General features: G+C 40.1%; 1 protein-coding gene across 3 annotated transcripts in view; it reads left to right on the top strand.

The window, feature by feature from the left end:
* The window catches only part of TMEM65 (transmembrane protein 65), a 29,994-nt gene extending 8,908 nt beyond the window's left edge, over positions 1 to 21,086 (top strand). For all 3 annotated transcript variants that reach the window (XM_042035925.1, XM_042035924.1, XM_042035923.1), the window contains 6 exons: positions 10,576 to 10,620; positions 12,690 to 12,757; positions 13,525 to 13,579; positions 14,770 to 14,812; positions 15,461 to 15,566; positions 17,088 to 21,086. In XM_042035925.1, the coding sequence (XP_041891859.1) occupies positions 10,576 to 10,620; positions 12,690 to 12,757; positions 13,525 to 13,579; positions 14,770 to 14,812; positions 15,461 to 15,566; positions 17,088 to 17,180 (410 nt within the window). In that variant the 3' untranslated portion in view covers positions 17,181 to 21,086. The remainder of the gene's footprint in view (positions 1 to 10,575; positions 10,621 to 12,689; positions 12,758 to 13,524; positions 13,580 to 14,769; positions 14,813 to 15,460; positions 15,567 to 17,087) is intronic.
* The last annotated feature ends 5,377 nt before the right edge of the window (positions 21,087 to 26,463 follow it).

The raw sequence follows: 26,463 nt of genomic DNA, 5'->3' as shown, positions 1-26,463 counted from the left end.
ACTTATATTATTTTATGGAGTAAAGTAAATAAAGTAAATAGGTAGCTGCAAAAGTGACAGTGCTATTACAAATAATCATCCTGGTGACCTTTTCCTCTTGCAAATATCCGACAGACAAATTCTGATTCAGTGTCCCTCTCTCTCAACAGAAGAAATGTACCAAAGGTGCAGTTGAGTTCTGATAAATGACAAATGGCCCAGGTTGAAAAAGACTGCTCCCATGGGAAATTATATGTGACCTCGTATAAGTTTTTTACTCATTTATTGGATCTGGTTTATCAAAACAAAAAAAAAAGTCTTTGGATTTGTAAAGTTTTCACTGTTGGATTACATCTCAGGGTTGGATGCTAGGAACCTATTGTATCTACCTGGTTTCCATGCTTATATCAGTTTTTGCAGTTGCACACTAATATTGCTGAGTTTTACTGTGGTTTGTATCTGACCCTGTGTTAAAAGCTCAGCTTAAAAAAAAGAGCTCACTTTAATTTCTTTTTCCCAGCCATAGAGGAAAACCATTTTCCTGGGTTTCCCACAGTGGGTAAGGGCAGGCCCGCATGAGCTGTGGATGAGGTGATGTGTAGTAGATGTGACTTGGCCATATGGGTGTGGATTTACTGCTGGCTTCACCTGTGTTGTTGTAAAGAGTGTTCTGTTCTTTCCCTGCTCCCAAAACCTCTGGGTATGAAAGTCTCAATTCTGCTTCCCATGCTAGCACTGCTGTTCTTCTCTGGGCCTGGCTGTGTACCTGACTAAGAACAAGTGCCAGAGTAAAGGACAAGTCCCAAATACATGATCAGGAGGGAATTTAGGGGCAAGAGGAAAAGTATCAAATCACCCCTTGCAGTAACAGCATGACTTTAGATCACTTCAAGGTGCAGTTTTCTGTTTCACCTAAGGTTCTGTCTTTCTGTTTTCTGATGGGAAGTGCCAGGAGCATTTTTCTGCCTCAGGCAGGAGTCTGTTCTGGGATCTCTGTGTTGCTAACAGCACACAGTGACTTGCACTAGTGAGCAATACTGGCTTGATCTCCCAGGTTACCTTTGCAGTTTTGTCAACTACTTGCAATTTTAGTTTTTACCTCAACATTGTCTTGTAGCTAGGAAGGGAGCTGTCTCTCCTCTCCCTTCCTCTGGCTCTCTATTCAAGATTATTTATTGTGGTGTGAGTGGCTGCCCCCCCACATCACACAGTACTTTGCTTCAGCACTGCAAAAGGCAGCCTCGGCCTGAATCCATCCCCTTCCTTGCTGCTGGAAAAGGGGCTGTGTAAACATTGCACAGATTTTGGAGAAGCAGAGGGAGGGAAGGATGCTGGAGGCAGACTGTGATCAGTCTCCATTGCACAGCGTGAAAAACTATAGGGGTGCATATTTCATTAAGATCTCCAGTAAACAGTGGGGTTGCGGGTATGTCACCGATGCAGGCAGTGCCACAGCATACTTTCCATTGCCAGGGGGAGAAGTGTTAAATACATTAGATTCCATATTTCCTCCCCTGTGGAAAACAAAACAGGCTTATGCATGCAGAAAACTTTGAACTGAGGATTTGTGTTTGTATTTCACTAATTTTCAAGATGATTAGGAGAACTGGAGGTGAAGGGTGTAATTTCAGCATTCACAGGAGTCTGCTGCCTGCTTACAGTAAAGCAATGACAGAAGAACAAGTTAAAAATAATGGTGGAAAAGGGTAAGTGCATAAAGTTGAAAAACAAAACTTTCTTAAGTAGCAGAACTGTGTGTTTCATAACCTGGCATTGGATAGTTTCTGGGAAAGTTAAGAAGCGTTGGGATTAAATAGATGGACCAGATGTGCAGCTCTTCATAGAGTAGAGGTCCTGAAGCAGCTTTAGAGGGAGTGTGTGCACAGCTGGCACTTGCAGGGATGTGACAGGAACCGAAGCTTGCAGTGGCTCTGCAGCTAGAAGCTGCAGGGATGCACTGAATCCTCCTGAGAGAGGCCTCATGCTTGCCAGAGGCTGGAGAAACACCGACCAGGAGAAGGATGTTCTTGGTTTTTTTTTGTTTTGCAGAATAATGGCAATTGGTTGAAAGAACTAAAAGTGAGCTTAGTCAGAACTGTTCACTTTTAGGAAGAGAAGAGCACAGTAGCCTTTGTCTTCTGTTTCTCCTTATTTATATGACTTTATTTACAAAACCAGCAATCTTAATATTTCAGATAATTTTGAACAGAGTGAATTTTTTATTAGAACTTAAAATTCATGTGCAGAATAAATTATTACATAATGCAACTGCATAACAGCCCTGTAGATATTCCATATTCTTGTAACATAAAAGCCAAAAGAAAATATTTTAAGGTAAAGTTGCATGTGAAGTGATTTTATCTGTTTTTATATTATAATCATTCCTTCAGCTGTTTGCCAGAGAAAACTGTCATTGCAGCTTGAATTTGATTATGCAGGGAGTCAGATGGGGAAGTAGGACTAATTTCACAAATGAGGCTTTGCTAAGTTACATGGGGAAGGGAAGGGAGTATCAAAGTCATGAATCTACTGCATTACCTCTAGCAGCAGGTGAAGAGTTAAGAATAGCTTCATTGCTACTGCATTCTGTATTCATTAGGCATTTATAGAGAGAGGCACAAATTACTTGCGTGTAATTTATGGCTGGAACTTAAATTGTCAGTGGTTTCTTCTGGTGTTTCTTTTGCTGACAGGATTGAATAGAGTCTTAAGAACTTCAAGGCAGCTGATACTTTTGTCTTTAATGCCCCAATGCAATGAAAAATTAGAAGGAATGTCATTACACTTAGTATGAGTCTGTAACAAAATGTTTGACGATCATTCAGTTTATCTGGCCTGTCTGTCTTATTTTGGGTAGCTATATTAAAGTCTGAGACAGATGAAAAGCAATAAACTCTACATGCATTTAAAATTATTTCAGACAGAAGCTTATTTTTGTGGTTGTACTTGCTTCCAAGGTTGTCCTCAGGCAGGGAATGGAACTTTCTGCTTACAAGAGGCTGGTACTTAGTGGTGTGTGTTTTAATAGCAGTTTTTCTTCACGTCTCTGTAAAGATTGTAGTCGAGCTCTTTTAAAGGAAAAGGATAATCCCACCAAACACATTTAATGTGCCAGCCCCCCGTCTGGTGCTCGTGCACTGCTGCAGCTGCCTGCGGGTGGTGGCGGCTGTGGGAAGGGTTGTTGCTGTCTGAGTGCAGGTGCTGCTGGTACCAGGGGCTGTGGGAAGCATGGCTGTTGCTGTTGCCCGAGGCACAAGCCCCCTGTGTTGTTAATACTCTCAGTTTCATGCCAGGGCAGTGGAGGAAGGAGTGTCCTGGTTCCCCTGGGTTCTGCACAGGCTGTTGTCAGTGAGCTGTCTCCTCTAAGGGGTTCTGCTGCTGGCTGCAGGTACCAGACCTGGGCCTGAAAGCCAGTGCTGCTCCCTGTTCTTAAAACTATTTTCCCACTCGCTTTCTTTCCTGGGGAAACAAGTATAGTTTTGTGCAGGAGGGGAAAGGGCATAAGTGAGAGGAGGGTCAGGAATAAACCAAGCTTGTCTCTCACCAGCTTCTCAGATTTCTTGTTAAAACAGGGCCTGGGGGAACATAAATGAATAAACGATATTATAATTGTGTATATATAACTCCCTAGATATTTCATGAGCTCTCATGTTTAGACATCAGTGATGTCTAACACAACTCTATTTAAAGGTGATGAAAGTCCTCCAATAGATCAGAACTCTGATTGTGCACAGAATGCTGATAATTTTTGTTAACAAATCTTCTGTGGTGTCCCACAGAATTGCTTTGCTTGTCCTTTTACAGGAACATGTCATGCCCTGATAATACACAGATACCACGGTCTTGTTTCCAGTTCAGCACTGTTGCTGTGCTGCTACTCCGTTCAACTGCAAACCCATGAAATGTTGGATAGATCCCTGCCTCGAATGAGAGGGGCCCAACAAGATCAGTACTGACAGAGAAATGCCGAAACAGTTAAATGAATATATTTGGATGAAATTAATTCCACTCTTGTTAGTCAGAAGGACTCATCTGGTCTTTTTCCAAATCTAGTGGAGACATTGCAAATAATCCCAGGGGAAGATTCATTCATCCAAAGATGGAAGAGTTTGCTATGCCACTGGGAGGTGTCCCTCCTGTCGCTCCTGGGAACTCCCTGCAGTCCTCAGGCGTTGAAATGGAGAGGATGAGGAGGGAAGGCAGAGCCAACCTCCTCTTGGGGGACTAGTATTTGGTTTTATAAGGCAGAGAATTTTAACTCTGAAGATTAGTTCTTTCCAGTCAGGGAATTGCTATAGCAAGTTTATTTCCTGGCAACTCTCAAGTACCTTCTTATTTTTTTTTTTTTTCATTAAATAATAATACAACCATTTACTTGTGGAACACAGATTAGAATACCTCATTATTGTTCTTGTTTGCTCTCCTGTCAGTGTTACTATGTTGCTGGTGCTTTTATACAAACACTTCAGCTGTTTTTCTGACATTTTCCATTTCTTTCTGAAGGAGACAGCTCGAACTCTGTATTTCTATCCTTATGCTGCATCTCTATTACGAGCTGCAGGTCCTTTCTGTGTTGTCATCATTTTATGTGATTAACCCCGTTGAATCCCAAGGCAAGCATCTTACTTATAATTTTTTTTTCCAGCTGTGGTTTGAGACCTTTTTAAACAAACCACTACTATTTTGGCATGAACTTGCTCGAGCGGAAATGCTGACCTTTACATTTATAAGGCACTGATAGAGATCAGGGATAAAACCCTCTTAATGATGAGGACAGTGATTTGAGCCTCTGGATACCTGTTTGCATTTTATGCTTTCTCCTAGATTTCCAGTCAGTGTTTCCACCTTAGGTCTCTCTGTTTTGTCAAACATCCTTAAAAGGGTATGAATGCTGTGTCACATTTTTGGAAGGGATAATAGGATAAGTGTATTTTGTACTCACTACAGGTGATCACAGGAATAACCTAAGCCTGAAGTCACTACTGGGGTTTGTTCTGAAGGGAATTGATTGGCCAGGGAGCACACTGCATTCCTGCAAAGCTTGTTCAGATCTTTGTCCAGTAGTTGTAGCAAAAGTTTCAAATAGAGGTGATAATCTCCTGCTACTTCAAGGTTTTTCCGGGAGGGTGATGCAACATGATCACTGTGTAATTCTCTACAGTGTTACAGAGAATATTAAAAAAATACTGTTCTATTTGTATTTATGCAGAATATCTCTTTGGACATAGTTACCTTTTCCAGAGCAGTAGAGAATTTTTCTATCTATTTTTCTATATTTTCCTCTGTCTGTTTGTACCAGAGCTTCACCCAGCTTTCCCTCTGCTGGGCGTGTGACTGAAGGGGCCGACAGCCAGGTTTATATTTAGCATTGCAGGAGTCAGCATCCTTTCATGCCTTAATTGCTGTAGTAACAGGAAACCATTTGTGAGTTATAACAAATAATGGAGAATTTTTCTTTACTGTCAACTCATGGATTGTTGTTTACCCGTCTGGAATATTAAGGGAACCCAACTGAAGATCAATGGGACAAGGTTTTTTAATTTTGCTACATTGCAGTTTTGGTGAAAACATTGAAGAAGAGCAGAGGAGGAACAAAGGACAATGAGGAAGCATCTTACGAGTTTATTCCATGAATGAACTCATACATCAGAGTCAGAATTTGCTTTTGAGGATTCACCTCTGAACAAAGCAATAACACATCTCATTTTTAGGCTCCAATCCAGAATTTTGGGGGTAAAGATCCTCTTGTGAACTCACGTGCAAAGGAGTACCTCTTTTTAGTAGACACAACGATTGCTCTGATTTCTTGTTCTGTGCTAGTGATGCTTTTGCTGTTTCAGTGATAGATATCTGAATGATTTGCTGAAATGATCTGGACAGGCTTTTTGGAGGAAACAGATTGATGAATTCAAGACAAAACACCCTCTGTAACTTCCAGATTAGATGCCTTCGGAGCCTAAAATGATGTTATAATAGATCTAGATTATTAATATTTTTTATACTCTTCTTTCTTGATATTTGTTGTTTAATAATTAAACAATTCAGTCACCATTTAAAAATCTATGAAACACTGGTCATATTTTTGTCTCAGATTTAACAACACTCAGCAGTAGCAAGTATTTTCCTAGGGTAGCTCTGGCAGTAGTACCGGCATTCAGTGTTAGTGTTTCCTGCCCCTGGGTGACAGTAACAGATTCAGCTGTAAAATTTATGGTGATGTTAGCTGCAATTCGAATAAAACATAATACATGCCTTTAGGCTTGCAAGTTCTCTTGTATGCCAGTTCTTAAAAAATTGGTAATTCAGAAACCTGTGATGACAACTTACTAGGTTTTGGTTGGGGTTTTTTTTAAATAAATGCACTCCCATTACCTGTTAGTTGTGGTGAGCTTGTCAGCTAAGAATAATAATTCTAAAACTAAATTGCAAGTACTTGGCTACAATTGGCAGAGTGACTTTAACTTGCTGGGTTTGGGCCAAGTTGTGGATGATATTATTTATGATGATGGTTTTATATTTCACTCCTTTACCCCCTGTGCTCCCCCCAGGTTCTAACTATTTCTTAAAATAGTTAGAAAAAAAGATGATTACTATAAATTTAAAAAATTTCAAGAACATATTTAAGAAGCAGTAAATGTTTTTCTGCTTCCCAGACTTTACTAATTCAGGGCTCATGACATGTATTGCACTTGAACCTTGGTTTATAACCTCACTTATGGTAATGAATGTCAGAAAATAGCAATATTCCTCACTCCACCATTTCATTTTATTCCTTCTGCAGTAAGATGAATTCTGTGTCTTACTGAGCACTGTGGCACAGGATGAGCTGGTGAATGGCCATCGTGAAATGCAATTCTGGAGTACTTTAGAGTTGTTTTCTTTTTCCCCCAGACATTTAAACTCTGAATTGTTTGATTCTGACTGAATTGAGCTCTTCAAAGAGGGTTTTGCAATTTGGATTCTTGTTTTCCCTCTGGTAAAACAAGCAAAGGGCATGTTTCCTTTGCTGTACTCTCTGAATAGTTTTATTCTTGTTTTTTGCTGAGTCTTGAAAATTCAAATAGTCAGAACAACTTCCTATGAATAAATACCCTATTCTGAAATATATTTTTCTATCTAGAGTTTTAAAAAATTGGTTTAGAGAATTTTTTTGGCTCTCAGTCCGTGCATATCTTGTGGAGTTTTAAAGTATGTTATGCTTTAAAGAGGTGGTGTTGGAAGTGATTCTGTAAAAAGGTTTTTGGCTTTCCAGCCACAGTGGTTGGGGTTTTTTTTCTGCTTTAATTTTTTTTCCTTCTCCATGGCCCAACATTAAACTAATCTTTGGCCTCTGCAAGTAGAGCTGAGCTGCACCAGCCCTTTCCCTGCAGCAGGCAGTGCTCTGCACCTGGCAGAGGCAGAGCATCGGTTTTCAGGGAAGTCTCCTTTGTGCTTTAAAGCCTTGTTTTGGTGCTCCATAGGGGACAGCTTTTCCCATGAGCCTGGTCCTGCAGGTACAACGTGACAAAGTGCTGAGTCCCCTGGTCTGACTTGGCCCTGCTTGTGCTGGGGTGGGATGAGATGCTCTCTCAGGCTCTGTCCTGGCTCAGACAGAGAGGGAGCTTCCCTGTCCGGTGTGTGTGCAGGGTTCACCAGCCCCAGTTATCTGAACTTCATCTGGCAGACTTGTCCAATCCCTGTCTCATTAATATGTGTAACCACTGATTTTTTTCACAGATTAATTTTTATCTTAATGATGAGGGAAGCTGTAAGCTAGGCACACTTCCAGATGAGTTGACAAGACTCCCTTTAATAAAATAAAGTTCTTGCATGTGCAGCACAAAGACCCATTACTGACATGAGCTCCCTGCGGCTGATCAGGAGCAGTCTGGTCTCCAGAGCATGGTGCCACCATGCTGTCCCTAGTGGCCTCTCTTGCAACTTTTGTCCTGATAGTGTTGAAGTACTGCTTCATAAAATGCCTATTTAGGAGGAATCCCACACTACTGAAACAGATTATGTCAATGATTAAGTTATTTTTGCTTATATTTGATCCCCTGGTATTTCCCTCTATCTTGTACTAACTTGTCTTTCCTCTAACCTCAAAGTTGTGTCCCCCAGCCTCCCTTCTTTTAGAAACATCCCAAGGTAGTCCTTGCTGTATGTTCTGAAGGACAAGTTTATGTTCTTTTTAGTTATTTAGTTAGACTCGGAACTCCCATTATTCCTAGACGCAAGACATTTTTATTTCTTTTTCCTTCTACCAAACACTTTTAATTCTTCCTTTTGGTACTAAGTTTCTAAAGTCAGTTATGCACTGGGTTTTTTTAGCTTTTTTTAATAGTTGTCTAGCTAGACTGAATAGAATGTAATTGTGTAGGCTGAGGGGTGCTAGCAAACTCATTTGTAGTTAAATCCAGAGAACTGATGTTCTAGAGCACTGTAGTTATTTTGTGACAAGCTGAATAGTTTTTTGTATTCTGTTTTGGTACCCAGAATAGATGGAAACTATATAACCTAACTGGCTGTCATAACCAGGGAAAGCTATGAAAAGATGTCTTCCTCAGAGGTAGAGTGTTTCCTGGAAATTTGTTGTTACAGTTTCTTATCACAAAATGCTTGCATATGGAGACCTAGATCTAGAGACTAGATGGCACTGTAGCAGGGATGGTTTCAGTGGCAGTGCCACAGGAAGCCTAGGAACCACAGTGGTTGGTGTGATGGCTTCCCATCAGAGCAGAAAGCCATGGAGGGCAGCACTCTGTGACCTCCTGTGCTTGTGTTCGGTTTTGGGTTTTTATTCTCTCCCTGGCATTCAGCAGGATGGAGGCAGATGAGTTTAGGGAAGCTTCATCAGGAATGTGAGGGTGTTGGCTTAGGTTGCTTGGCCACCCTCAGGGCATCTGTAGCTTTAGGAAACCGTGGCCTCAGCTACTGTCTTTGTTTCAAGGTGGTTCTGATTTTCCCCAGTGTCGTAAGAATTTACGGTCTCTGAGAAAAGCTGCCCAAAGAGCAGTACTGGTGTATATAGATCTTTCTTTGTCCATGCTTCTATAAAAGATTTGCTTAACCTGTGAGGACAGAAGGAGACCATATGAAAACGGGTCCCATCCCCAATCTCATCCTTCTTGAACACAAGCTGAAAATTTTGGTCTGACGTTTTCTTGTTGTCAATACTCGAGGCTTCAGAAGATTGACTCTCACAGGGCTCCCCTCTGTTTATCATGTTCCTCTTCCATGTTCCTCTGAGCTTTGAATCTGTGAATTTCTTGGCATTTTCTAGGGGAAAGAAAAATAATCTTTATTTCTGTAGTATTTGGGCTATACTTGTCCCATTTTCATGGTAAGTACAACTGCTGTTTCTAGACCTTAGGTAGTGTTTACATTGGGCAGAGGGAAGAAGCACCTCTTCAGTAACTGCTATAGCTTGAAAGTTGTTAAAGACCTTCAATTGATGAAACTTTTTTGGAAGTCAGTGTCCTGGTTGGCTGAATACTGGTATTATGATCTCACTCTTTTCCTCAAAGCTACTTTAAGTGAGTATTTTAGTTTCTTCTTTACAATAGTATTGAATATAAGAGTGACTTGGATGCAAGAATACTCACTCTAGTCTCTACTGCTCAGATATGTGCTCAAATGAATCACAGTCTGTGTTTGCAGCATTGTCTTTCCATGTACTTGGCTTCCCCAAGTAAAATTTGAATACTTGAGTGTTGTAGGTTCTGCATTTTACCATTTTTAACCTTCTTCTGTAGAAGTTACTTCAGCAGAAGTATGGAAGCAACTTGTCAGAATCTCAGGGTTCATAATATTGGAAAATATTGCGGGAATGACTTCTTTTGTTTTAAAAAGGAGGTCTTATTCTCAATATTGACACAAAAAATACACAAAACAAGAGAAACCTAAAAAAGTAGGTAGGTTTCTTTCCCTTGCTGTTAAATGAGTAACGTGCTGCTGCATTCTGCACAGCATCTCTAGTCATGACTGCATTGATTTTGTGTACAGAAAGTACTCTGTCAGGTTCAGGAGTGATGTCCTGGTCCTTGCAGACTCTTAGTGATTTGAGGCCAGGATACTTGCAACATGCACCAAATGACCAAACTTAATCTGCTGTTACTGAAATCAGTGGTCTCTATTTTCCTTTTATTCTTATATTGCTGTGAAAAGATGCCTTTTGTGAGAATATAAATGGTAGGGTTTTTTTTTTTTGTATACTCTCTATGGGGGAAAGAAGGTTGTCAGCTGCATGTTTATAGGACCTCTAAAAATTAATAACATACAATTGTCTCTAGAAGATTTGATTTTTCTAATTTTAGTGTGTTTTTGTAATTTTCAAATGAAGATGGCTGTTGGACTGCTTCTGAAGTGTGCTGTTACTTTGCATAATCACTTGTGCCAGTTTAAGCTTGTAATATTCTAAGATTTTTTGGCTTTAATACCATGTTTTCTTTTGTAAAAATAGTAAAAATGTAGGTGTGAAGTATTTTTCTTTCCAATTTGAAAGCTGTTAAATAACATAACTGCTTTTTTGCCTGCTAGTAATTTGGTAAAGACTTTATAGTAAACCAAATTTGTGATGAAGCAGCTAACTTTCTCATTTCATTTTGGCTTCTCTAGAGAAGTTGGAGGTTGCACCACCATCTCCAGGACAACTGAGACATGGTAAAAGAAGAATGTTGAATATGGTTCAGTATTTGTGGAGTCTCTCTTTGAATTGGTGTCATCTTTGTTGTACAAGTGCTTGTCTGTCCTCATCCCTGTTGTATGGAGTAAGAGAAAACCAAAGCAAGCACCAACACTCACCCTGCTGCCTTTGTTTCGTAACACCTCGGCTGGAGAATGTGCAGCACTTAGTGAAAGTAGGACAGAAAGCCCAAATGAGAGCATGCTGTTCAAAGCCAGCTGCAAGCACTGTTTTTCTAAGCCAAGCAGTGTTGATGCTTCAGTACCTTGTGGAGGTTTTGTGTTTTAAAAGGACTGAGAAGTGGTATAAAATTGCAGAGAAATTGGAATATTTATAATACCGTGATGATTCAAATTCTGATTTAGTTTCCAAATTAGTGTATTTTTGTGATTTTATACTCTCCAGTGGGCAATTTGTTTAGGCAAACATTCTCCTTTTCTAAGTATCTACATTTATTCTCATTTGGGGTTTTTTTTCCTCCCTTTGTCCCTGGGGTTCTGTTTGCTCCATGAATTCCAAAATTCTGTCCTTTTCACTAAGAATTTGAGCTCCCTTTTTAGCTCCGGAGTTTGGTACACACATTTGAAAATACTGGGTATATCTGTGTGTTTTTTTTGTTATTTATATTTTGGTGGGTTTGTCTTGTGATAGCTTAAAAAAAAATTGAAAGTTTCATACATTTTGTGCTGTCTTTTACCTGTGCAGTTTGGAAGATAGGTGTATTCCCACAAAGTAGTTGCAACTGTCCATTCACATTCTAGTACCTAAACATGAAAGATCTTGAGTGTGGCTTTGGTTTTTTGTGTGGTCATGGATTCATACTGTCTGCAGGAAGGAAACCCAAAAGGTACTGGTACCAGTTTCTTTTCACATGATTGTGAGGGTCATGTACTCTTCTTTCTTCCCTCTTCGTAGGTTTGCATCTCTTTAAGTTTATAAAATGTAGGAATTATAGTCCAATCTGAAGTGGAAAAAACCCCCAAACTCCAACCAAATCCAAAATAAGTATCTGCTGCATTATGAATGTTAAAGAAAATGAAAATTTTCAACTTTCAGCTGTGTTTTTGTCAAGTAGCATGTCCTCGAGCTGTGTTTAGTCTTACGAAGTGAGCGCCTTGAAACTCAGCTGGAGGCAACGCTGTGCAAATTCAATCCCACACCCATCAGAAGCTTACAAGCTAAAACCTGGGAGAGAAAATGAAGCAGGACAAAAAGGAATGATACAGTAGCACTGTACTCATTCTTAGAAATTAACCAGAGCAGCATGTTCCAAGCTTCTGCAATAGAAAATATTTTCAAAAAGGATTTAATGGGTTTCAGAAGTAAAAAAGAAGAAAATGCATGAAACAAAAGGTGGAACTTGGTTTCTTAAGCACTGTATTAAGGAGCAGCTACAAATCTAACTTGTTCTGAGGACAGTGCACAAACAAAATCAAGACAGAAGTTTGGGTTGAATTAGTGAGATAATTAACAGTATATGACACACTAATGAAAACTACCTTAGCATTTGCCAATTTGGCTGAAGGAGTGTTGGCAAGAATTGTCTAGCTCCAGACAATGCTTTTAAAATACAAATTTTTAGGAATGTATGAAGAAGATGGAGCTCTTGCACAGAAGTAGTGAGAGACTTGCAGAGAAAGGGCCTTTATTTCAAGCAAGAGAAGCATGCGGGGAGTCTGGTGAGACAGTTTGGTGATCTTCAGTGATACTGCAACATCCTTGGAAGGTCTCTAAATAATACCAGAGTTTGTGTAGCTTTAAATATTTCTCTTGTGAACTAGTAGGCTTCCATGTGAAATTGTACAACTATTTGCAGAGTAAATTGTTTAGCTGGTTCTTCACAAGCCATTAGTAACATTTCTCTGTAGCCAAGGGTTTTACCACACCTGCCAGCAACAAAAAGGTCACCAGCAGAATTAGTAGGAAATGAATTTTGTGTATGTTGCCTTTGTTTCTCTTAAAACCAGTATTAGACATTTCAGTTGTTCCTGTGCATGAGTGAACTCTCTTATAGTTATTTATTTTCTCTTTTACTTGTTTCTTTTAGTGTTCTTCCACAATGCATTACCTTTTGTAGGGTTTGGATTTTTGGATAACGCAATTATGATTGCTGCGGTAAGTTCATTGTTTAATTCCGTGATCGAGTCTGTAAGATTCAAGTGATTTTCAAGTGTTTTTCAAGAGAACAGAATAGACTGGCCTGTGAGGTCTAGTCTAGAAGGTCCCCCTGCTCAGGACTGTCTCAGGATCTCTAGTCGAACTCCCTGCCCAAAGCAGAACCAGCTGTAAGATGAAACCAAGTTGTTCCTGGTTTTATCCTGTGGGACTTGAGAAATCCAAGGGCAGCCTGTCTGAGCAACTTGTTCCAAGGCTCAGTTGTGCTCATGGTGGAACATGTTTTGCTTTATCCAACTGGAACACGTCTTGTTTTAGTTCATGCACATTGTCTCTCATCTTCGGACCACGTCGTGCTGTTTCATAGTGCAGTCCGTGTGATTTTGTTTCTTCAGCTGAAAACATAAGGAGCTGTGATATTGTGTTTTATTTGTTTGCTCAGTATTTGTAGAAGTTTTCATTCAGTGCTGTACATTCAGCTAAGAATTGGAGTGGAGAAGGTAGTGTGCAGGGATAGAGGTTGCAGGTTTGTCCACCAGCTGCCTGCTTACAAGAGTATGAAATATTAAAAGAATTTCAGAAGTAGGCTCTTGCCTTAGGGGGAAATATATATGCCAGGAAGGTAGGATCTGTGTGATCCTAAATGTCCATTTATCCTTTCACTTTTAACATAGACAAGCAGTAAGCAATAATTCTGTCAGTTGTATCACTATAATTTATTTTAATTCCAGATCCCTCAAATAATGAGAAAACTGTTTATTTTTCAGGGTACCCAAATAGAATTGTCAATTGGAGTTGTCTTAGGAATTTCAACTATGGCAGGCAAGTATTAAAAATGCAGCACATTTAGACTAATACGGCACATTCCTATATTTTAGGCTGAAAGTAGCACACAGGGCTGGAAATGGCACTTCCTCAGTCTTGCAGCTGCCTTTCCTAATAAAGAAACAACCTCTGGGTGAAGCAAGGACATATTCCATTTCCAGAAATGGAATTTCAGTTCAAATAGCTTTTGAAATGCTTGTTGTTGGTTTCAACCTAATATTTCAAATCCTGGGTCAATTGGGAAAGTATATTTGCATTTCTGTAATGGAACTGCTCTAAATTCCCCAGGGCCCAGTATTGATGTTTGTGGATATATGTATTTGTACGTTGCTGTTTGCTTGCAGTGCTAAGTGGAGATCAGTGTTGGTGTCTTTCTACTGCAGTTCTTGGTGGCTCCTCTGCCATGGTGAGATACCACAGGAAGGCCAAGCAGCCACCCTGCTCCTGCCCTGGGCCAAAACTGATAAGCTCTGCTTGACAGCTTTGGTGCCTCTGCAGTGTCAGAGGGTACAAAGCTGCTCACGGATCCACCAGCTGCAGGTGCAGCATTGCTCGAAAGCACATGGAGGGAGAGCTTAACTGAAAATGTTACAGCAGAGCGAGTTAAAGATTTGGGAATTTGCAGTCCTTGGTTCAATGTGAGAGAGTCACAGGCAAGCTTATCTCAGTAAGGCCTGCTGTGAAATCATGTATTTTGTGTGTAACTTCATTCACAGTATTTCTTCTTAAATTGACACAGTTCATGGATATGTTGACATTGTTTATCAAAGCTGCATATCTGAGTGACAGCTCCTTCTATTTCCAGTGCTCCTGTGCCTCTTCAGGCGCTGGAAGGCTTTGCTTGGTGTCCAGCATTAGCTGCATGGAGCTGGCAACCACGCACAGCTGTTCTTAACATTGATCTCGAAACTTACGTTGATTTCCAGGTGTTAGTGTTGTCTTTTTGTATTTGTCAAGTTTTCTCCGTGTAAATTGAGAAAAATACTTGCACCTCCTATTTTAGTCTGCCACTGTTATTAAACTGTAATAAGGTCAGAATAAAAACATTATAATAAAAGGAACTTAGTTCCTTAGTCTTTAATTCTATATAAATTGATAATAAGCGAGGGTCACTGGGGGCTGGGAGCTGGTAGATTTTGTTCGTAACTAGAATAATACTTTTTTCTCTTCCCTCTTCCTCCCTCCAGCTGCAGCTTTGGGAAACCTTGTTTCAGATTTAGCTGGACTGGGGTATGTATGAACTTGTAGTAGGAATATTAAGTGCATTCATTGAGATGCAAAGTGAGAAAATAATTTTTTTGGTAACATAATACAGCTCTGCCTAATATACGTTCTCAGATTGTTATCCCCACATCTGAAGAGATTTTCTTTCTCCTCAGCTAAAACAATATCTTGGCAATGTCTTCAGGTCTAGGCACACCTATTTCTGATAAAAAGAGATACAGCTTATTTTAGTTTATAAAGGAGATTTTTGCATAGCTGCAGAAAGTAAAGCTGTTTGTTATGCCTGTTTTTCCCACTTTGCCTCTGTTTTGTTTTCTGCAAATTACAAGGCTTACCACTAACTAGTCTGTGTGTGACCTTTCCTCCAGTAAAGGTTACTTAAAAAGCTCTGCAAAAATGCATTAACATTTGTCCCAGTTGTGCTATACTGCATAAAGTTTTTCTGGAAATACTGTATATTAAATCAGTGAGATAATTAACTTACATTGGAAAATGTGACCTTTGGAAGTCTAAACTCTGCCATAGTTTTCTTTCAATCACTTTATCGGTATGCTGAAGGAAAAGCTCTTGATTTTAAGTTCAAGTATTTCAAAACCCTCACTAGAGATACTGTGAGATTCAAAATAGTTTGTTCTTGTCTTGTGGTTCTTCCAGTCTCGCAGGTTATGTAGAAGCTTTGGCTTCACGACTGGGTTTGTCAATCCCTGACCTGACGCCCAAACAAGCTGACATGTGGCAGACGCGTCTCAGTGCACACTTGGTGAGTATCCTGTGGGCGGCACTGCTGGCATGGAGTGTTTTCTGTTTAAACTAGCTGATAAATGCTTTTTGTCACTTTTTCTATTTATTCCTTAATGACCACCAACATCGTGCCTGTTCCCCAGAAGATTTAGTCATGATCCCATGTCAGGGAGAATCATGAGACTGGATTTTTTTGGGCTTGAGTGGTTTTTTGTATGTAGCAAGCCCCAAGTAACTAGTGGCGTGGATAGTCTCTGCAGTAACTTTGTGTATGCTGTGCAGATACCTGGGTTGAGCTCTGGCTATGGTGACAGTTTACTTGGAAGTTGTGACTCCTTAGTAGTTTACTCCTATACATTCTTTGTCAAGTGCATGCTATTTATATACCTGTGCTGGTATGTAGTAATTTCTAATATTCTATAATTAGCTTGGATATGAAATTAGCTTTACTCTGGCCAAACTTTTAGCATTTGCGTAGTAATCGCTGCCTGTGTTTATGGTTACAGGATACTCATCTTGCAGATTCATTTTCATTTCTTGTGATTACTTACTTGACATTTAAACATTTGAAGTGGTCCCACTTCAACACTGAGAGCAATGATTAAAGAAAGAGATTATCAGAAACTGAGTAAAGAAACAGATACTTATTTCACTTTGTCAGAATGAGCCTTCACTGGGAAAAATACTTTTGCAGATTTAAGGGAAGAGAAATAGCACTTACTGAGGAAAAGCTGTGGGAGAAAGTTAGGTTTAGCAGTGATAGATCAAAGCACTGAGCAGTGAAGGGTTGGCATATTGCCCTATGGTCTGTCCGTTCTAAGAGTCTTCTCAGTAAAAGCTAAGCCTGTGGAAAAACCCTTTCATTGCACTCAGTTTGTTCACATCCTTTTTCTGTGAAGACTTCTGTGCACCTTTGCCTGTATGGTAGCATTTTTTCTTTTTTACCTGCTGTCTCAAGTGTTTCAGCACTATCCACCTACTGCTGGTGATGTGGTTTGGAGGCTGCTTGTCTTTATTTCCTCTCCTCTTGACTTATACATTCAGGTCAACTCTGAAATGTTTTTCAATTTTTATTGGTTTTGCCTTGTGCCTTTGAAAGCCATCATGTTTGCAAGGAGCCACTCATTTCTGACTTCTATGATTTGCAGCAGATACAAGCAAATACATTTATAATTGAACCTAAAATGTGTGTAGGTGTTGTTCAGTGGTTTGTTGTTTTGTTTTTTTTTCCTTTCCTGTCTTCCTGGCCATTTTGCTAATCCTTTGAGTGTCTGTTTTCTCTCTTGCCACTTGTGCAGCTCTTCATGAGCATTGCTCTCCTCTTTCTTCAGAATTGTCTTTTATCACAGCAAACACTGTTTCTAACCTTGTCATATCTGTCTCTCTCATAGACTGTGTTTCTAGTCTGCATGCTAAGAAAAAATACGACTCCTAACTGAAAACTAGAACGAGGGGTGTGTGTTCCTGGTTGTGGTGGTACATGGGAAATGAGTAACAACTGATCATTGAAAACCTAAATTTTTTCCCCCCCTTTCTTTAGGGTAAAGCTATTGGAGTGACCATTGGCTGCATTTTAGGAATGTTTCCTTTGTTGTTCTTTGGCGAGGAGGAAGAAAAACTGGAAGAAAAATAATAATCTTTTTACAAGACATATACAAATGTAAACTACTGTACCTCAATTATTCAATTATGCTGTCAATATTTAGGAATTAACAGACAGTAAAAAATGTATAGACTTGGGAACAAAACCTTCAGCATGTCATTTTATGGAAACACTAATTTATTGTGGCCTTGTTGTGTTCAGTACTTCTTTTTATAAGATACCATCTAGGTTTTTATTTAATTGTAAATTTTTAAAGTGTTTTCACTTACGGCAAGATGTTTACCACTTTCCCCTTTGAACTTATTCTTTAATGGATTATTACTTCAATAATCCACCATGGATGACAGTATCACTCTTGAGTTGCATATTGGTTGCTTAACAGTTGTAATTGCATGACAGATATATATCACTGGTGTTCATCAGGTCCTTCAGTGCAGATTATTAAGAAGGTCAGTGATGAATAATTTGAAGTCCCTCATTTTGCAAGGTGACTGGTTGCCCCTCACCAGCCATCATTTTGCACTGCCTTAGATTAGATATTTCAGTGAACTTTGACAGTATAGTTTCATTTTTTTCACAATCCTGACTTAAGTGTCTCTGAATTGTCTTCTGAGATGATCATGTTGATGTTTTGACAAGGTAAGTGTTTCCAGTGTAGGCTCTCTACCAAGTCCACTTTAAAAGTAATGTTTTAACACCTTCTGTCTTTGCATATTCATGCCTCTTTTTTCCTTTCTAAACAGTGTTTTGAGAATTCAGTTGAAATATCCTTAAATTTGTCTTCCTGTATTTTGAGTGTGGTATTGAAGAATTCAAAACGACTGTTTCAAAACCACAAACAAATTTTTTAATTGTTCTGCTTAAAATATGGTGTGAATAGTTGATTGGGATGAGGCCAGGGAGTAGTTCAGGGTATGAATGAGTGCTAGTGTTGCAAGTTTGTAATGAGTGGTTCAGTTGAAATGGTAAGCGTACCATCAGTCTGGATTAGAGGACCTGGTTTGATGATAATACCTTTGTATTTAAGATTAAGCCTTTGCTACTTTTTTTTCTGTGAGACAATTAGTAAAAAAAACCAAGCAAGAAAAATATGAGAATTGAGGCCTTTTTACTTTGCTGACTTTTATTTTTGCAGTCTTACTTGATGTGCAGTATCATGTAACTGTCTTACTGACAGTGCAGTATCATGTAACTGCTTTTTTATATGGTTATGAATAAAATGATGACAGGTATTGAATATTCATAATATTTCAAGATCTGACTTGCAAATAGCATAATGCTAAACTTCTAATTGTCCCTTAGAGAAGGGTTCTTACTTGTTTGAATACTATTCGGAAAAGCCACTAAAAAGTGGCACAGCCAGGGCACTTTGAAAGTTTTATTGCTGAAATTGCTAGCACTTCACAAACCTAGAAAGAAATGTTAAAAAAAAAAAAAATTAAGTCCCCTGATGATTTTTATTTGCTCTAGGAAAAGTCTTACTGTAACATGTGTGTTTTACAAAGCTCATTACTTATCTCATTGTCATAAATCTGACTTCTGTGTTCTGATTTCTAGAAGCCCTTCAACAGCAATACTGAAACTTTGACTTTAATGAAGGTGATACTGTTGTATCTGTTTCTTGAAAAGCAGATTTGGGAAGCTTAGACTGAGGAGTTCTAGTAGTATGTGCTGTACTTGGCACATTAAACCTTAAAAATCTGGACCAAGCTATAAAACTAAATGAAAGTTCAGCCAAGTATCAAATACAAATGCAGGGGAGTTTCTGCTTGCACTTCAAAGATGGAAGCTTTATTGAAATAAAATTAAATAAAATAACAACAATAACAAAAAACCCCACAACTCTAACAAAAAAAAAAAAACACCAAAAAAAACCCCAAGCCACAAAAACAATCCAGAAAACCAATTATGCACTCTTTCCCCAACACACTGCTGCTGGTTTACAGTACTTCTGTGTTCAGAGGTTTTTTTACTCATCCACACATTTGTCTTGCTTTAAACTTTTAACTGTTCTGCCTCTGCATGCACTTTTGTTTCTATACAAAGCTGTATGTATTTCCCATGTTTTTCTTAAACTGAAGTACAAGTCAAAGCAATTTTGCATAGCTTCTTTTGTAGCTGTTTTTATAATGATTTCAACACTGTTTACCACTATGATACTGGCATTGTAATTGGAATCTTCCAGCAGTCGCCAAATCTCTGTTCTTTGGCATTGTACCATTGGAACACTGTTTTCATCACTTTTACAGCTCATGAGAACAACTGGAAGGTTGTGCCAGCTGTCACAGTACTGATTGTTTATGATGGCAATAGGAAAGACTGTGTACTATTGTTAAATAGCTCGTGCATGTAAATTGAGTACCTTTTGTTGCTGTATGTCAAACTATTGTACTGCAACCAGTGCTTTTATTGAGAATCAATGAACTAAAATGTCTTGAAAGAAGTTAATCATGTGTCGTCTTGTTAAAATGTTTAGCTGACCACAAAAATGTGGAGGGCAAGTGACACATGGTAAGAAATCTTGGGTATTTCAGTCTGATACCATAATGAAGAAGGTGACTTCTGGGGTCTTAATATTTGACAAAGGTGAAGAATAGCTTGTGATTTGAGAGGATTAGTGGTGCTAATCCAGTGCTGCTGGAGGCTGAGAGAAGGTGCTTATTGGGGTCAAGCGGCCCCCCTGAGAACCATGGGGTAGTTTCTTTGGCTACAGGATCCACACTTGAGTGGACATGGCACTGCTTCGTGTGGAAGGGAAGATTTGTGCCTGATCGGTGCCCTGTCTCTCCACAAGGAGAGTGGGTTTTTGTGGGGTGTATGGATGAAAGTAATCCCTGATGCTCTGATCACAGTTTCTAAAAACTTAAATGAGAAGACAGAGTCCCTTTTATTTTCTGGTATCTTCTCCCTCCTTGATACAAGGAAAACCAAAACACTGCAGGCTTGTTCAGAGACTTCAGTATTGCTCTATTTTTGTGTTCTATCAGTTTGTCCTGTGTTAACAGGAATTTTTTTTTTTTGCATTGAAGGACTGGTAGACTCAAAATTGTTTTTGAAATACTGTCTCCTGTTGTCACTTAAATTATAAATGTATTTTTGACTGTATGTTACCTCTAGTAACAAAGAACATGCATCTGATAATAGGGTTACCCAAATCTTCTTGCCAGTATTTTCTCATGCATGTACTTTTACATAAATTATTTGAATTCAGACAACATATTTTGTATTGTCTTTAATTAAATTGTTGACCTTTCTGTAAACTTTTGTACTACAGCAAAGCTGTTCTGTGTTTCTTTATTAGACCAGATGCTGGAGGGGAAATGTTAATAATATCCTGTGGGTATTCAGCCTCAGTTATACAAAACAGGAATTTATTATAGTTAAGTTATATGCAAGTGGTCCTTTGTCACTGTCATAGGAAATACCACCATGGAGTGGTACTTCTGTCTCTTCATGCTTGGAAGAGAGCAATTTAAATAATTAAAATATTTGCATGGTAAACTGGTGGTGTTTGTGATTAATATTAATCAGAAGTTCACTTGCACTTGAACTTTTGGAATTAACTGAGGTTTTTTGTATGTAAGCTAAACCTTTTTGAACTTTCCTGGACTTTGGAGATCTTCAGTTATTTCTTTTTACTCATTGGTCAGTCCCTTTTGTGGATGTCTGTGCAAGAAGAAGTGCTGTGAGTAGAACATCTGTACTGTAAGGATGGTCTCATCTAATTTTGAGAATCTGTACAGGTTGGCTGTTATTTTACTCTATTCTGGTTGCATTGTGTACTTGAACTCTTCATTAATGCTGTTCAGAGACTGTCACACTTCTACCCAACATTTCCCTCTTCTTGGTCTGATGTTTTACATGGTCGCGTGACAAGCTGACAGAGCAGCAGTTTATAAACAGAAGGCTGTAATAAAGGAGGAATTATCACCCTGCTCTGAGAGTCCTATGCCTCTGGAATTTTTCAATCTAAAATATTAAGAAAATAGCTAGAGCTCTCATAACACAAATTGACACATGCTGGAACATTGGAAGATTCCAAAGAGCTGATGAGGTTTCCTTCCCCCAGACTGGCTTCTCTGCATATTTCAGCTATTGAATCGTAGAAGGAACCATTAAAGGAAAAATGATAGAAAAGGACAGGGGTCCTTGAACAGGAAGAGGAGAATGTTTACAGGTGATTTACCTTTGCAATACAAGTGTCAGGCTACCAAAGGCCACACCAAAAGCCAGTTGGATATTAAAGGGAACAACTTATTTTGGTGAAGTTTCAGGTAAGCTTTGATGCAGATCTGTGAGTGATTTTTTTCTCTGCATGGTTTCTCCTGTTAGTTACTTGCCCCCTTTTGTGTAGGAACACTGAAGGGTAACATTTTCCCTCTACACACTTTGTTCCCTGAGAGCCCCACAACCTGTAAGGAATGTCAGGACTGGGGATGGGTCTGCAACCAGAGCCATTGTTTGTAGGAAAACATCCCAAGAAGAGCCCATGCTGTGATAGGCAGTTTCATCTTCATTTGTAGTCCTCATTTGCCTTGTAAAGGCAGGCAGACAGTGGAATAGTTTCTCTGGGAAAAGAAATGTTTTTCTTGGATTGTATTCATTTATGGCAAGGGTTATTGTGCTGACATGCTGAGGAACAGGGCAGTCCTTCATGTGGATATTGAAAAAATAAGAGGTTCCTCTTGACCTCCATTGGAATCCTGAACGTCTCCTCTCCTTACCTCTGCACTAGATTAATGGCCTGGCTGTATGTTTTGGCAGATTATAAAGCCCTGGGAAAGCCAAAATGCAGTTACATGTCATTTTTCTACAGGTCACTAAGATGACGTGTGAGGGGTTTAGGTACTTGTGAACTCAGTCACATGTGGATATCCCTGAGGCTTTAAGGCTCAGTTTTCATGTTTGGGAGATTCTTGAAATGGGATTTCCCTGCCTAAATGTAGACTTTCCATGTTGCGACTGGGCCACTCCGTCTGTGTTACACACCTCATGACCCCTTTGTGTATGGCAGAACCAGTCCTGTAGGGTGTATTTTGTCTGATATAGATGTTGCAGTTGAGGGTGGGATTGCTTATGTGCTGCTGGCAGGAGGGTACTGGCTTACAGCCTCTGCACCAAAAATACAGTGCTGATGTTAATTTTTACAGTCTTCTAATATTCTTTAAGCCGTGGTGAGTGTGTGGAGTGTAGTGGAGTTTCAGCTGTGCCTTTTGTCCAGAGTTTGTACAGGTTTTGATTGACCTGACCTGTGCCATGTTGCTTTTGGTCAGTGAAATTATGAATTGTGCAAGTTAGCTTGTTCCATGAAGTGGAAGAGTTTATTTCCCCATGAAATAACTGGTTCATTGGATGGAAACTGCTGACTGTTGTAAAGCAAACCAGCCTTGTGAGTGGAGCAGCTTGGTAGCAAAGAGGGGTGACAGGGAAACAAATTACTTCTTTAAAACTTTCCAGCGGGGAAGAGCTGCTCCTTTCTTGATGGCTGTTCTCTCTGACACTCTGTGTCGGCAGCAAATTACAATTTTTTTTTGGTTTTCATTTCAGCTGCTGTGACAAGTGATGCCAGTGTTCTGTGTAATGCAGCAGCAGGGATCTCTGTAGGAAATTACTCTGCTTGAAAAATGAAGTCTGCTAAAATAAACAGATTGTCCAACAAAAAGGAACTTAAAGTCTACTTACAATTAACCTTCTGCTAAAATCTGTCATCTTGGTGTTGTTGAAAGTTGGTATAACACAAGATAGGCCAATGGTGTGATGTATCAAAAAGTGTCACTGATGAATCATTAAGAGAATTATGTCCTACAAAAAGTTATGGTGATTTTCATTAACATTCTGCAGCTGTTCCCTCTCAGTGCTGGGTTTCCTTTTTTTTTCTTGAGTGACTTGTGGTTCTGATGTTAGCATGGGAGGCACATCATGAAACATTAAAATATAATTGCAAAAGAAGAGAACGTAGAAAGGAAATAAACCCTCCCTTCAAAGAAATGCAAACAAATTATTAATTTCATTAAAATACTTTAAAAAACAACACTAGCAGTGTTTCAGTCTAAACCAGCTACTACTGATAGTTGCAAAAGTAGAAGGTTTCAGAGTTCTAGATGATGAAAACCCCCTTGCTGCAGGTCCTGTATTGACCTGATTCTGATTTAAACTGAGTTCTAGTAAAGAGAAATTGTGGATTTTGCATGGCTTATTTTTAAATCCTTCTATTTTCACATTATGTAGTTAGCATGCTTCTCATATGTAAAAGCAGCCTGTGAAAGTGTAAGAGTTGCCATTTCTGCTTTGTGCTTGGTATTGTAAATGACTGTTGGGTACAATAGAGGGTAGGGTTTTTCCCTATATGATAACATAATACCCAGCATACTTAAAAATTGTTGTATGGTTCCTAGTTGGATAAATGTTGTTAAGATGTTGTCACACATAAACCACTCTGAATCTAAAAAGGGAATAGTTGTTAGGATGTACTTCCTTTTCTCCATTAATGGCAATCTGTGCTTCACTTTGATTAGGTAGGTGATGGCAATTACTAGTGTGCTTTATGATTTGACTGTTTCCCTTAAAAGACCTTTCCAGCCATGATGGAAGATACAATGGCAGCTGTTACAGCGGGGATACTGCAACACGTGTATCAATCAACGAGGCCCAGGGAAAAGAAATATATAATGGACCGATTCTTGATAGATGTTTCAGAGAGATGTTTATTTTCTCAGCTGCATGGCCGGGGCCCTGCCAAAGAATTGCTCAATCCCGGGACCCTGGGGGAACACAAAACAACCAATGGGGAACGAGGCTGACCAGGGCCAGGGAAACCCTGTGCCTGCCCCCCAGGGCCCCTCTCCCAGGACCCCATGGCAGGGGGGGGAGACCCCAACATTTCACCTGTTTATTTTTAACAAAAATAGATTTAAAACTTAATATTGAAAACAACTGGATAAATATGAGATAACAAGGACAGTTTCAAAACAAAACAAGCCACCCTCCTGAGTCTTTAAATGTCCAAACAGATTCTCTGGAACATCTTAAGGCTGACAGAAGGGAGACAGGACTCTCTGAGCATGCTTTGTGGGGAAACTGAGGCAGGAGAGGGTTTCTTCCATTTGTACCTGTTGGAACTCTAAACAACAATAATTAAATTCTTCCCTCCCCCTCTTCATCCCCCACTCGGCATTGGAAAGGGATTTTTGGGGAAACAATTGGCAAAGGCATGGTTTTGTGAGGGAAACCACGGGTGAAAAAACGGATTGGGAATACACTGGGGGTAATAGGATATAGGGTAAAAGGGAAAGGTGGGATTAGGAAAGGGAGACTGTAGGGACTGTTTATAATCCTAAACTTGGATTTTTCAGGGTTATTCTTTTAATAGCAGTTCTGTGAACAAATATGTCTTCTTGATTGTCACATCTTGTTATAAAACTGTAATTTTGTTTAACATTATACCATTTTACTATTCCTAAAACCTTAGCTAGGATGATTTTTTCCTTTTTCCGAGTGGCTGCTGTTTTCTGTCTCGCTGTGTTTTTGCTTTTGCTTTTGCTTGCTCCCGTGTTGGAACTGCCAGGGCTGCGGGGGCCATCGGGGCTGAACGTGCCTGCGCGCTCTTCCTGGGGCCACGTGGGCTGGGCTGGGCAGCGCCGCTCAGCTCCCCGCATGCCGCTGCCTCTGCTCTCAGCTGCACTGCCACTGCCTGGGGCCGCGCCCATGTCTTGGCTGGGCCCCCGAGCGATGCCCCCCCCGTGCCCTGCTCCAGCGTGCATTTCAGCTCCGCCATCAGCTGCTGCCCGTGCGCCGCTCCTCTCACAGGGCTCGCTCCACCACGCGCTGCGCAGGGCCGGGCGGGCTCCCGCTGCGCCTCCCTCCGCTGCCGACACTGCAGCTTGCATTGCTCCACCCGCGCGCGGGAACTGCCTCGCTGCTGCTTGGAGAGCGCTCGGCGCACGTGGGCGAGGCTGCACGGTCCCTGAGCCAAGCTTCCCTTCACCAGGACACAGCTGACATTGCTCAACAGTAATTAAATAATATTCACAAAAATATTCTTCCATTGGCATATATTTTGACTCAGAAATCAACTGTGTCCACACGGTCTTCCAAAAGTCTTTGGTAAGAATCAAATCCCAAGAAACATGGAAAAAGTTCTTAACCATGAAAGGAGATGGTTCAGTGCCTTTTGAGCTTGAATTAAGCTAACATTTACAAATCGTTGTTCAAGAATCTTTTCAAGTTTAAGATAAATGTCCATCTGCAGCTTGGAGAGCCAAGAGTCTTTCCACGGTTCCTCCATAGTTTAGAGATGGAACAGCAAAACAAAAACAGGAGGAGAAATCCAGAATTTACTCACAAATCAATCGCTGTCCTTAGGGATCGGGGATTGTTCTGCTCGTGTTAACCACCATTTGTTACAGTGGGGATACTGCAACACGCATATCAGACAATGAGGCCCAGGGAAAAGAAATATATATGGACTGATTCTTGATAGATGTTTCAGAGAGATGTTTATTTCTCCAGCTGCATGGCCGGAGCTCTGCCCAGGAACTGAGGCAATCCCGGGACCCGAGGGTCCTTGCCCACGCAGGGGAACACAAAACAACCAATGAGGAATGAGGCTGACCAGGGCAGGGAAACCCTGTGTCTCCCCCCCCAGGGCCCCTCTCCCAGGACCACATGGCGGGGGGGAGACCCCAACAGGCAGCAACTTGTTAACTGTGGTTTCATACTGGTTTCATAAATTTTATTTCCTTCTTGCTTTCTGATATAAACATGCAACCTCTTCTTGCTTTCTATTAGGACATTGATCTTTTGTACATCCTGGTTAGGTGGCCCTGAATGTTGTGGAAGAAACCTTTTTGGTATGATTTGCCACCAAAATAATCTGGCTTGTGCCTTCAATTAATGTAAATCAAGTTTAAAATGTTCTGATGGAAGTACTTGAAGTATAAGTCTGTTATATGCTGTGAGTCACACATGCTGGTGATCTGGTCAAGTCATGAATCTCTGTTTCAGTTCCTGTAGTTTTTGTAGGAAGTATTTAGGAAATCATCCTAAATCATTATTTAGAATCCATCTCTGTGAGTGGATGGGCTGGAACTCTGTTACACACATGCATCTTGTAAGCCTGGGCATGGCAGCATGGGAGACATGATGTCCACGTTGCAGCAGTGCCATTGCACACCTTGAGATTTGCCGTGTAGAATCAGAATATCCTGAGTTGGAAGGGACCCACAAAGATCATGGACACATTGATGGCTCCAACAAGCTCAAGTGTAGTTGGCATAATTCCTGTGGTGAGCAAGTCCCTCATGGGGCAGCGCCC

The sequence above is a fragment of the Corvus kubaryi genome, unplaced genomic scaffold, assembly GCF_017639235.1.
Source record: "Corvus kubaryi isolate FWS band 111438036 unplaced genomic scaffold, C.kubaryi_AGA036_p1.0 37385, whole genome shotgun sequence".
Taxonomy (NCBI): Eukaryota; Metazoa; Chordata; class Aves; order Passeriformes; family Corvidae; genus Corvus; species Corvus kubaryi.
The sequence above is the reverse complement of the archived record's forward strand: the minus strand, read 5'-3'. Positions and strand labels throughout refer to the sequence as shown.